This window comes from Stylophora pistillata, chromosome 5 (assembly GCF_964205215.1).
Source record: "Stylophora pistillata chromosome 5, jaStyPist1.2, whole genome shotgun sequence".
NCBI lineage: Eukaryota > Metazoa > Cnidaria > Anthozoa > Scleractinia > Pocilloporidae > Stylophora > Stylophora pistillata.
Window position 1 is genome coordinate 21,164,396 of NC_142523.1, and position 11,820 is coordinate 21,176,215.

Sequence of the window (11,820 nt, forward strand, 5' to 3'; positions counted from 1 at the left end):
CTTGACGTCCTTGTGTAAAATTCCTATCGAAAGGGAAGAATATTTGAAGTTGCTGGCAAGGAAGAAAATTAAGCACAATTTCAAATTGATGATAAATAATTTTAAATATTCCATGCAGAAATAGCTAATTTTTAAGACGTTACGCTGACGGTTTGAGTGTTAGCCCCTCGTCAGAGTGAATACAACCTAGTTATGAGGTGGTCAAGACAGAGCTCAACGGAAATAGGAAATCAACAACGGCAGTTCGTTCAACTTTAGCCAATATGAATAAATATTTAATAACGAGTCATAAAAATTATCTGACTGGCGCGAATTCTCACCTGTGAAATCGAAATAGCCTTCACTTCACTTTTACTGAGATCAAAACGATCGTCATTTATCCGTGTTCAAACACCTACGTATGAAATCCGAGTTCCACCCAAATGCCAATTTTTGGATATATTAAGTCACCAGTTACCAGTTCCACTTCAAGGACACATTGAGCTTATTTTCAGATTCCCTGAGGTTATATGCAGATTTACGCCACTTTTAAAACTTTTAACAAGATATTCTAGAGCAAGCCCGTGCAGATATCTAAACATCAGGTTGGCTTTTTCTATCATGGTGGCTTTATGGTCAGAGTCTTAAAGAAAGATTCAGTGTGGTCTTACCCTAAAGTCTTCTACGCCATTTTTTCTTGTTGAATCGAGAGAAAGTTTACATAGGAAATTGCTTTAGAAAGAAAGGTCAATACATATCTGAACAAACGTTAATGTTTTTGCAACTTTTAAACCATGAAAATAAATCATGTTTTACGATTTAAAAGTCCTTGTTCCTTGTTCTATAGATCTAAGAAATGAAATTTATCAGAATTCTCGGGAATTTTTTAGAGAGTTTTTGGAGATTTTTAGACATTTCTATACGAATTTTAGAGCTTTTGTTTAGGAAATTCCGGAAAAAGTTTGAGAAAAATTTTCGGGAACTATGTTGCTAAGCCTAGTTCCCAGCATATCAAAACCTATACCTGTTAGAAGGAAATCAGTAAAGGCAAGTAAAAAAGTGCCCTTTAAAACCATCAATTTAAAATCAATGTCTAAGCCCAGGGTAAAGTCGTAAGATCTCTGGTTAGTGATCAAATTGCGAGTGAGAAGAATGATCCTGGTTCATCCTCATGCGCCCATTGACTTCCGTGCTCGAGTAGAATCGAGTACGAATTCAATCGAACTCAATTTCAATCGAGCTCAATCTTTCGAATGACTTCCGAGGTCGAGTAAAATCGAGTACGATTTCAATGGAACTCAATTTCAATCGAGCTCAGTATTGGCCGATTGAATTCCGTGGTCGAGTAGAATCGATTACGAATTGAATCGAACTCAATTTCAATCGAGCTCAATATTCCGAATGTCTTCCGAGGTCGAGTAGAATCGAGTACGATTTCAATCGAACTCAGTTTCAATCGAGCTCAATATTGGCCTAATGACTTTCGAGGTCGAGTAGAATCGAGTACGAATTCAATCGAACTCAATTTCAATCGAGATAGGTTTAATACGAGCTCGAATAAAAGTGAGCTCGAACCATTCGAAGTAACCGTGCTCGGTCTTGATCGAGGTCCACAACGAAGAATGAGCTCGGTTGTAAAGTCGCTGTCATCGAGCTCGGTATTTGGCGAGTACGAGTGAAATGGAGGTCAATTTGTGAAATCGTGTACAGGTTGTTGTGCGAGCTCGAGAAAGTGAAATCGATCTCGGTTGCCCAGAAAACTAAAATGATCCACCATTCCTGCTCGATGAGCCAACCACGTTTTATAATCGAGCTCGATAACTACAAGTCGAGCTCGATTACTAATCGAGTACGATTGCTAATCGAGCTCGATAACTTATCGAGCTCGATAACTTATCGAGCTCGATAACTAACGGAGCTCGAATTTTTGTCGAGCGCGGTTAGAGTAATAACGAGAAAGACTGGGAATGAGTCAAACACTGATTGAGGAGGACGATGGCGGGTAATAGTGTCTTTGCAAGAACCTTGATCATTGGGTGAGTACTTCGTACGTTTTTAAGTTTCAGAGATAGAATTCAAAGGGAAGGTATAAAAGAAGTGGGAGCAAATATATTGGAAACAGAAGATTTCTCAAAGCATGAAAACCCCGGGTCAGGTGTAGTCATTTCGGGTAAAGAAGGATACACTTTAATCTACACTTGATTAAAACTTCGCTGGAATGGGACTTAACACAGACAAGAACTTTAGTAATCCTTATTTTATTGTAAAACGTAAAAATTTGATGGTGAACTACGCAGGGGAATACTTGTATCTCTTATTTTCACTTAAGTTTTTCACTTGATTTCGATAGAAGAAATTAAAGGTCTCATCTTTACGTTCACTATAAAATTATGTACACTTTTTTAAACTCAAATAAAGCAACCTATGGTTTATAGCGAGATTTTTTAAACCATTCCATCACCTTGCAACGCAATTCCTTTCCTTTTTACTTAAGTAGCCAAAAGTAGCAACCTTTTAAAGCAAACTTGTGTCTCGAAAACCTCGACCTGGAGGTAACACTTCTGAGCACAGTGATATGGCTACTTAACTATGTTTTTCAAACTCTCATTCACAATAAGAGAAAAAAATAATAAAATAACCCGGCTGAATATTTAGGCTTGCAGCTTAGAAAATTACTTAAGTGCTTGTAAATATGAGGATTTTTGTCTCTCACTGGATGTTCCTTTGGCCTTAGCTAGTGGAAAAATGTTGAGTTGTCTTACTATTAAATGTAACCTTGGTTACATCCAGCCCATCTACACTGACAACTAACAAGGGATTCTGAGGCATCCGAAATTTGATCTATAGGGCTTAAGAGGCTTTCTCTTTTATTTCCACTCAGTCAATTTTGCCTGAAACTCTTTCAACAGAAATATTATACTTAGGAAAGAACTAAATTAGATCTGGTTTGATTCGAAATAATTTTCTGACTGCATTGGGGGCCATAATTATTTAGGGACTTTTGCAAGATCTTGAAAATTGAATTATAGGCATATTTGTAACATTGTTAAATATTTGATTTGCATAGTTCAGCTACGAAATTCATATCAGATTGCTTAAAAACCTTTCTAGTTTGCAAAGAAAGTTTGAATTACCCTCACAATATAATTATTTGAGAAGGCAAACTTAAGCATATTCTGGCCCCTATAAATCAGGCAAAATTATTTTTGACACAAAACTGACTGAGTGGAAATAAGGGAGACAACCTCTTAAGTATTTTTTTTTTTCTTTGGAAGAAATGGAGATGATCCTTTAGTCAAGGTGTTAGCAGGAATCCTTACAGCCTTATTATTAAGATTCTGGACTCAATGAACATACGGCCTAATTATAACAGAGGCATGGTATAGTGGATCTTCACTGAACTGAATGAACACAACTTTATAGGGAATCACTATCTTAAAAAGGTAAGGCTCTAAAAGATTAATGCATTGCAGCACCTCATTGGTCCTGCTATGAACAGCTTCACCTATAAGAAATGGGGAATTATGAGGAGAGTTTCCATGATGTTCACTTAATAAAGGATATTTTATATACCAGGATAAAAAATTGTAAAAAAAAAATTATTAAAATGTTTAAATCAAATGTTTTCGGCTGTTTGCCATCTGATGATGCCATCTGATGATGGCAAACAGCTGAAAACGTTTGGTTTAAACATTTTAATAATTTTTCCATAATCTTTTAGCCTTGTATATATAATATCCATGAGGAGAGTGATTGTAGTAAATGTGTATGAATGTATTCAGTTGGATTAGACATTGTGTATACCTGTGCTTTTGGTGCTCAGTTTGTTGTTTAATGCACTATCTGAGGTAAACTCATTGCAAATATACCTGTTATCACTCCTGATATCGAATAATCATCAGTGACATAGCCATCTAGAGAGACAAAATAATATAATTAATACAGGTATACTTGTTCATTGATAAAGAATAATGTAGATGACAGTTTATATACTTATTAAACTAAATGATTGGGGCATTATGCTTGCAAGGATGTGATCTCCCAAAGTACAGACACACAGATGCATTGGCTTTGTTAAAAATGGTTCTTGTAATCTTTCTCTGAGCAGATGCATGGGAAAAAAGGAAGTTAGCATGGTACAGGCATTAATGGAAATTGATTTCCATTTATTTCAGTAAGACATCAAGGTGAGCTTACAGACTCTAGCCTCTTCTGAGTAAACTATCACTTCTGCAAAAAAAAAAAATAAAGAAATAAATAAAAGATAGGAAGTACTTTGATGTAAAAGATGATAATCCCACAAATCATTACTTCCTTTACCTCAGTGTAGGATAATACAGACTAATCACCAATTTTCATATGTAGTTATCCCTATGTAAGTCCATTATTTATGAGTCCATTGAAGCACTTAATACCATATTTGTCTATATCCTTTCTTGAGTGATGTGTGACTCAGATTGGTAGGGTTTTTTCCAATAAATTTATATATGTCTAACTGGAACTGGAACTGGAACGAATACCTGTAGCTGTGGGTTACTACATAACATAATGCTTCAGAAGTCTATAGTTTTAACTTACTTGAACATCCTTTTACTCACCATTAGTGTCATCTTCTGAGTCAGATGATACAATGGATGGTCCCATATTGTGGCCTAACAGAGGAAAAGGTGCAGACATCAAGATCAGGTCTATGGCAGAATTGTGAAAGGTCTTTAAATTAACTAAAGGTTACTTTTCACTTTCAGAGGTGTTGTTCAGGAAAATACTTGTATTCAGAGTAGTTTCACATAAATCCTTGCAAGCTGTACATCAGAAAAAAGCTTAATAACAGCTTCTTCTGAAAGTGTTACGAGCCTGCAAGGGGCGAAGTGATTAAGTGTTCTCCTATTGAATTTATTGGGTATCTTCATTAAGATCAATTGAAACTGTAATTGCACCAACTCACCGCCTTGGTTTGAATCGGACTCATCTGACAAGTCGGAGATCTCATCTGTTGAGTAACATTAGACTTAAATTGTAATCATCCTATACACACCCATAGACACATTTAGAACACCAATGCAGAAAGCGAATAAAAAAAATAAGACAAACGTGCAGTTATACCTGATGTCAGTCCTCTTGCACTGGCAGTTGCCATTGCTGTGAGATATCGTCGCGTAGAAGCTATGATGTCAAAAGCAATTTAGATTACACTTAAAATTCAGAATTAAATTAGAACTTGTCATGCTTCTTCGATTTTCATCTAGGCACTTTCAATTGGCAGGATGAGATGTACCCACTGAAAATAACATAACTAGTCAGTAAATTGAATTACAAAGGGAAAGACAAACTCCAAGCTGTTGGTAGTATAAGCAGATACCTTTCAACTCAGACTTGTAATTATTGATATTTTCACATTTTTGTGAAGGATCTGAAAAGCTTAATTAATTTCAAATATTGACAAAACTTTTTTCCAGTTACCTCCATCAACTGGCAAAGGCATCAGATCCAGTGGAGTGGATGGTTGTGCAAGTGGCAGTGTAGATACAAGGCTGCTTGAAGATGGGGACAGTAAAGTGGCCTGTGATGATGTAGATGTTAAGGCGGCAGTGGATAGAGATGTGGATGGTAAAGTGACTGTGGATGATGGAGATGTTGAAGTAGCTGTAGATGTTGGTGGTAAAGTGACTGAAGATGGTGGAGATGTTGAAGTAGCTGTAGATGTTGGTGGTAAATTGACTGTTGATGAAGAAGATGTAGAAGTGGCTGTAGACGTTGGTGGTACAAGGGTTGGAGATGCTGAAGGTGTTGAAGAGGCTCCAGATGTGGGTGGTAAACTGACTGTGGACAATGAAGATGTGGAAGTGGATGCTGATGATGAAGTGGAAGATGACAGAGCTGTGGTGAGAGAACAGGTTATGCATGCACATTTGGTGATCAAATGTCTATAATCTATAAATTTTTTATAAATTTGACTGGAAATGGGCTTTTAGAAGACTGTTGCAAGTGTTTGTGGATACAATTATGACATAAAGGCCATCAACCTTTGAATTGTTTCATGTTACGGTATGCATTTTGATAAAGCCAGCCTCTGCTACTCTATTAATATTTGGAAAATTGCAGTAGTCATGCACATCACTATTCCTAGGGTGATGAGGTAACAAATGACCAATTTCTTCTGAAAGTTCTGTGTAGTACCGGAGGTTTGTTATTTTCCTATTAATTTGTGCTAGAAGTTGCAAGGCTCCAGGGAAAGACACCTTACTTAGATATTAAGTAAATAAAGTATCGAGCATAAATACAAGTTCATAGAAAGCTAAATTGAATTAAAATTATGACAGAAAGATTGCCCAAGACATAATTATGCTCCATTTGACGATAACAACTTAAACACATTGTGCAGATGTAAGGTTTGGTTGACATAAGTAACATTTCAAATATACACAGACCTTGACTTGGTAAAAATATAAAGATCTTTTTCTTTCTACTTCCACCAAAGTGGTTCATGAGCTGCACGCCACTTTGAAGGCCAGTTGCCACTGTCCTCATTGCATGCCCTCTCGCATACGATGTTATTATTTCCAAGCTAGTGTAATAAAGTAATGACAGAAAGGTGATTGTAGTTACCCACACTAATTTTTCTGTTGAATTGAATTTAACTCTGGGTTTATTTCTGCAAGGTACATACATTAATTTCGCATGCACTGTGACATTTGTTTTAGTGGTATTTGCTTTAGATTGTAGCAATGAGAGAAAGATTGCACAGTATGTCACATGAAAAAGAGTATTGTAAGTTTAAATAATTCAATGTGCACTGGTACAAGGAAGATTATCATCTAAGATGTTCTTAATAAAATTGGCCAACATTTCATTTCATTTTTTTATCACGTCACAAATGATTGCAAACTGGCAAGTTGTTCGAAGTGTTGCCTTGTAACCAATTTTAAATGCAATAAATCCTCTCACTTGGCGAAAAATTCTCAATGTTATTAGTAATTGCAAGACATGTAAAGGAATGTATATTACAGCAACCTTAGTTTTCTTTCATTCACGTTTACATCCAATCTCGCCTCTTTTCGGCATTTCGCTTATTTTATTACGGTACTTCTCATTCTTTTCCCTGGAACCATTTTTCTAGCCTACGATACAGATTATGTAGGGAGCAGCACTTACCTGCTAAGGTCTTTTCCTGTAAGGGGAGGAAATGCTCTCACCAGTAATTCTCCGATTTGGGAAGAACTGTCGTTCTTTGTAAATGATAAATCAGAAATCCGCTTGGCGGTAGTGAGCCTGCCCAGCTCAGTCTTGTTTGGCACGCTTCTGTGCCGTTTATCCAGAAAGACAACAGTTCTTTGGAAAGCGCGCTTACTGCGGTTCATCTCGTAGAGTCGAAGGCTTAATCTAAAAGACTTAAGTGCTTGCTACACTAATAGATGTCCTTCGATGACGCGAAACCACGCCGAAAATGAAACTGACCGACGTGTATATGATTTATGTCTTAATTAAAGGCTTTTGTTTCACGGCACACCCATGTCACCTAGGCCTGTCGCTACGGGACACTTACATTGATAGTTAAACAATTTTGGGATCGTTTTCCGCAAATGCACCAAACGCAATTTTTTAATCGTCCGATTGTTCTTTAATTACATCAAACGGGCAAGTGACCCTTTTCTAGGAAGTGGTGTGCACACATAGACACCCGTACACGCAGAATGGAAACTTTATTGTTTGAACAGGAACTTGAGACCATGCATGGGTAACTGTCACTTCGCGGATCGATTGCTACCAGATCAGTATCAATTGTTATTGATGAATACGTGTCAAATTGTCCAGGGAATACACATTTCCCATTGAGGTCCACAAGGTGATATATATCGTTTACTTATCAGTTAATCTTGGTAATTTCAACAAATTAAAAGCAGATCTCGCTTGGACTAGATCACTCCGCTGCCTTATTCATTGCCAGATTCGCTATGTCTCATGAGCATTTTGAGTTTACTTCTCCTCCCGGCGCGCTATTTAACTGTTCTGTATGGTAAGTCTTTTTTTGTTTTCTTATTATTGCGATGATTTTTATCTGTCAGCAACTGCTTGTTTTCGCTGTCACGCATCGACAGATAGATCTTCAGTGCATTCATTAAGAAATTTCAATGTTATAGGAGATAGGTTAAGAAATAACTCTCTAATTTTTAGGTCTCTTTGGTTTCTAAACTTGAGATATTCGTCGAAATGTTTTGCGCAAATTTAAAGAGCCTAGTATGGAGTCGCAATTGTGGTGGGTGTATCTTTGGTTCACTAACATTGCGGCCGGAAAATAGTGCAAAAAGTCTGAATTTAAATTTGGCTATCTAGCCCTCTGATTATCTCAACTGAACCCAAAAAAATGTACAAAAGAACTTTTTATAACAGATAAGTCTATATTTTTCAACAACGTGGAGCTGTATGTCAAGCAACCACCATAACTCTGAACTTCAAAATGCGCTGGTTTTCAAACCAAGCGCGGTGTCGAGTTGAACATTTCAAAACAGATAAGAAATTTGACCCCCTTATGCCTGACGAGAATAAAAATTTTCGTGGCTCTTTATTTTTGGATTTACGGTTTGAAGTCGCACTTAAAAATCAGCACTAAAGCAAACAATACCACGCAGCTTCTTTGAGAAAAAAATTGCGAATTCAAAATACAAAGGCGAACAACCGACAGCATTCAGGGCATTCAGAAGGCAGAAGTTCTTTTTAACTGCGGAACTATATTCGCATTTTCTGGGAAAAAGAGATCATGAGCGAAATTGTAATAATCTTCAGGCAAAAGGACTGGGTGTTTAAATATCAAGGCAATGAAAATCATTAATGCAAACTTGCTTACTTCTGTGATCGAGCTGAAATGGTTTATACTTCACCAGTTGTCTCTCTAAGATGAAATAAATGTTGCTCCTTCAACAGGAATTTGACCAATTAGACGAAATGATAGCAATGTGTCTAGGAACAGAAGTAAACTATGAAGCCTTAAAACATTAAGATTTATGTTCTGCGTTTGTTGTAACTCTGAGTAAGGAATCATTACTCCATGATTAAATTCCACTTTCCTTCGACAACTTTTCGAACTGAATTCCTTGCTAGCAGGGGTATTTTTGAAGGGAATTACTTGACCTGTCAACACTAGTTTTGCAATAGTGTGTACTAAACTCTCTTTATTGTCTGTTAATTTGAAGCCTATCGACAATGGTTAAACCTGTGACTCTGGCATGTGGGCATACAGGCTGTCGACACTGCCTTGCGACTCTCATGGGCATTGAGACTTTCGCAAAATGCCCACTTTGTAAAGCACCGATAGGAACAGGTACCCTTCACGTCAATATCGCTCTCGACGACATCCTGGGAAATTTTGATGTCAAGTGCAATAAGAGCGGCTGTCTATGGACAGGAAAATTTCACGAGCACGAGCAGCACTTACAAACATGTGGAAAGTTTCCGATGCCGTGTGCCAATGATGGGTGTGGAGAGGTGGTGGCAAGGGAGAGGATGGCAGCACACACTGCGCAGTGTGCAAAGCACAAGCTCCCTTGCCAGGAATGCGGTAGAAAAATAACAAGGGAATCCTTCGAGGAGCATACCGCTTCCCTTTGCTCTAATAAGAGAGTACTATGCCCTCTAAGCTGCGGAACAAGCCTTCCACGATAAGATATTATCAGTTTAATTAAGAAATCAATAGTAAAATGACTATTTAAGGCCAATAAAATATCCAAAAGTTGCATTAGCCAGCCAGCTCCCCCTAATTTTGATTCTTTTGCAGACTCCACTTAACACTGCATTTAAGCGAGTGCCCAGAAAGAGCGGTTCGCTGTGCGGTGACTGGCTGCACTGCTATAATAAAACAGAAGAACATGTCACAGCACTCGAAAAATGCAGCCGCAACCCACAGTGTTCTGCAGGAAGGAGAGGTCCAGCGTCTGCGGGGCCTGATGCATTTCCAGGTGAGATGCTTGAATTTTAAAAATAATGAGAAAAGATATCATATTAACATGAACTGAACATTCGGTTTCATTTCAGAGAGCGAAACCAAAATGGATTTTGGAAGAAAGAGGAGTGTTCTCCTTCCGCTGGAAGGGAGAGAAATGGAGTGACGTCAAGGGGCCGCACCTATTCAGCACTGAGTACAGGTGCTGGAATGGGAACCGGTGGAGGACGCATCTGCGATTTGCGGGACTCTCCTTGGAGCTGGTGTCCGCAGTGACGGCAGTGGTAGTAGGAACGAGGTGAGGGACTCATCTTTATCATAAAGGATAGATTCTCACTCTTGAATCTGCAACGCTGTGCAGAGGATAAATGATCGTTACTGATAAGCCAAAGTACTTGCATATAGGTGACGTATTTTACGACAACTATCAATATCGTTAATTTTCCATATAGGAGTGAGGAAATCTAAAACCATGTCTCCGAACCTGAAAACTGTCAAAAATAAAATAAACCTTATCATGATTCTCCACAGTAATGACTTTATGCTTCATGTCAACAGAATAGTACTGATGCCTGATTCCCGCGAGGAGAAGGTTTTCCCTTTCTCAGCGAGGGAGATAAGAGAGGGGGAAGTAGCAGCAAATATCCCGCTCTGTGAACTGGATCACGTGGACCGAGAAGACGTTATGATTGTCAAGTTTGTCTTGACATATTATCTTTTAAAAGAAGACAAGTAGATTTCCATTTATTAACTAGGAGAGTTAACAAGGTCGCAAATGATAACGCAAAAAATGGAAGTCGTTTATGCACTAGAACAAAAAGGATCGTAGGCGATGTGATAAGCATAGAACAAACTAACAATGAATATTAAGAAATAACTTTGAATGGAAAAAAGTTTAAGTGCTTCTTCGTGGAGATCTTCCGCTTTTTTCGCTGTATGTAATACCTCTCTTAGCTCTTATCTGTAACATTACTAATTGGAAAAGATCACTTGACGCAGTTGTTTTGATGTCAAAACTTTGTTGTTTTTTAGGGTTAGTAACAAGTGACGAATTTAGAAAATAGAGAGTCTGGAAGCTAAATAACTTGAGTTTTCCAGTCAGCCACCAGTTTAGTTAAGTTGTGTACATTTGGAAAAATGCCTGTGGGAAACAGAAGTACACTTGAAGAAAAATGTTCTCGATAATGACGTTATGGAAGGAAAGATAGCTACGAGGACAAATGTAGAGAGTGGTGCTCTGATAGTAAATCTTTTTTAGGCGATATAAAAAAAGGTTAGGTTTTTTAGTCAAATTGTTTTTTTTTTCAAGATAAATGGGAAACAGAATTGTCAATTTACCTCTGTTCAGTATGAGTAAGCTAGATTTGTTCGTTTGCTGCACTGTGTTTCACGTGATAATAAATAATTTGATAAATTCATTTTTCCTTGTTCTCTGAATACCCTGGTCCCATTGTCGCAGACGCTATAACCGGTTTGGTAACAGAATGAAAGGCATCCCACACCGAATAAAAGCCGACACGTAGCCTCGCACCACCCCAGTCTGACACGAATTTGAATTTGTTAAAAAACAAAATAAAACAATATATATAACTAACTGCAGACAGTACCGTTTCGGCCTTCTGGGCCTCATCAGTGCAGTGCTGATGCTAGGGTGGGGGAGAAACGATATGGCTATAATAAAAAAAAAGCGAAAAAATAAAAACCTTGCCTTGCATAACATGAATTAAAAGTAGTTTTTTTCTCAAAGGAGACTAGTGGGCAGCACAAAGGAAGACTTATTGTTGTGATTTCTCCTTTATTTCTTCCGAAGCGTGTCGTCTCTAGCATTGGACAGAATATAAGTACACATTCGGTAGTCTCAGTTTACTTTCCCATATTAGTGCATCAGAGTTGAAAAATCCTGTAAA

The 11,820-nt window shown here is 37.8% G+C and overlaps 1 protein-coding gene and 1 long non-coding RNA gene across 2 annotated transcripts; both read left to right on the forward strand.

Annotated features, from left to right (window-relative positions):
- Positions 1-3,434: 3,434 nt before the first annotated feature.
- LOC148730759 (uncharacterized) lies at positions 3,435-5,575 on the forward strand. Its single transcript, XR_016001107.1, has 3 exons — positions 3,435-4,166; positions 4,584-4,687; positions 5,436-5,575. It is a non-coding gene; the product is annotated as an uncharacterized LOC148730759 (long non-coding RNA).
- An 81-nt stretch (positions 5,576-5,656) lies between these two features.
- LOC148730760 (TNF receptor-associated factor 5-like) lies at positions 5,657-11,331 on the forward strand. The gene is made up of 5 exons (XM_088759809.1): positions 5,657-5,861; positions 9,168-9,629; positions 9,746-9,929; positions 10,006-10,211; positions 10,472-11,331. The coding sequence occupies exons 1-5, from the start codon at positions 5,809-5,811 to the stop codon at positions 10,647-10,649; spliced, it is 1,083 nt and encodes a 360-aa protein (XP_088615935.1). The 5' UTR covers positions 5,657-5,808; the 3' UTR covers positions 10,650-11,331.
- The last annotated feature ends 489 nt before the right edge of the window (positions 11,332-11,820 follow it).

Excerpts from the sequence above, each read along its gene's own strand:
- LOC148730760 (XM_088759809.1), top strand. The coding sequence starts at position 5,809 with ATGAAGATGTGGAAGTGGATGCTGATGATGAAGTGGAAGATGACAGAG. Across the intron at positions 9,630-9,745 it reads AGCTGCGGAACAAGCCTTCC|CAGACTCCACTTAACACTGC; the intron begins ACGATAAGATAT and ends TTGATTCTTTTG. Across the intron at positions 10,212-10,471 it reads GCAGTGGTAGTAGGAACGAG|AATAGTACTGATGCCTGATT; the intron begins GTGAGGGACTCA and ends TCATGTCAACAG.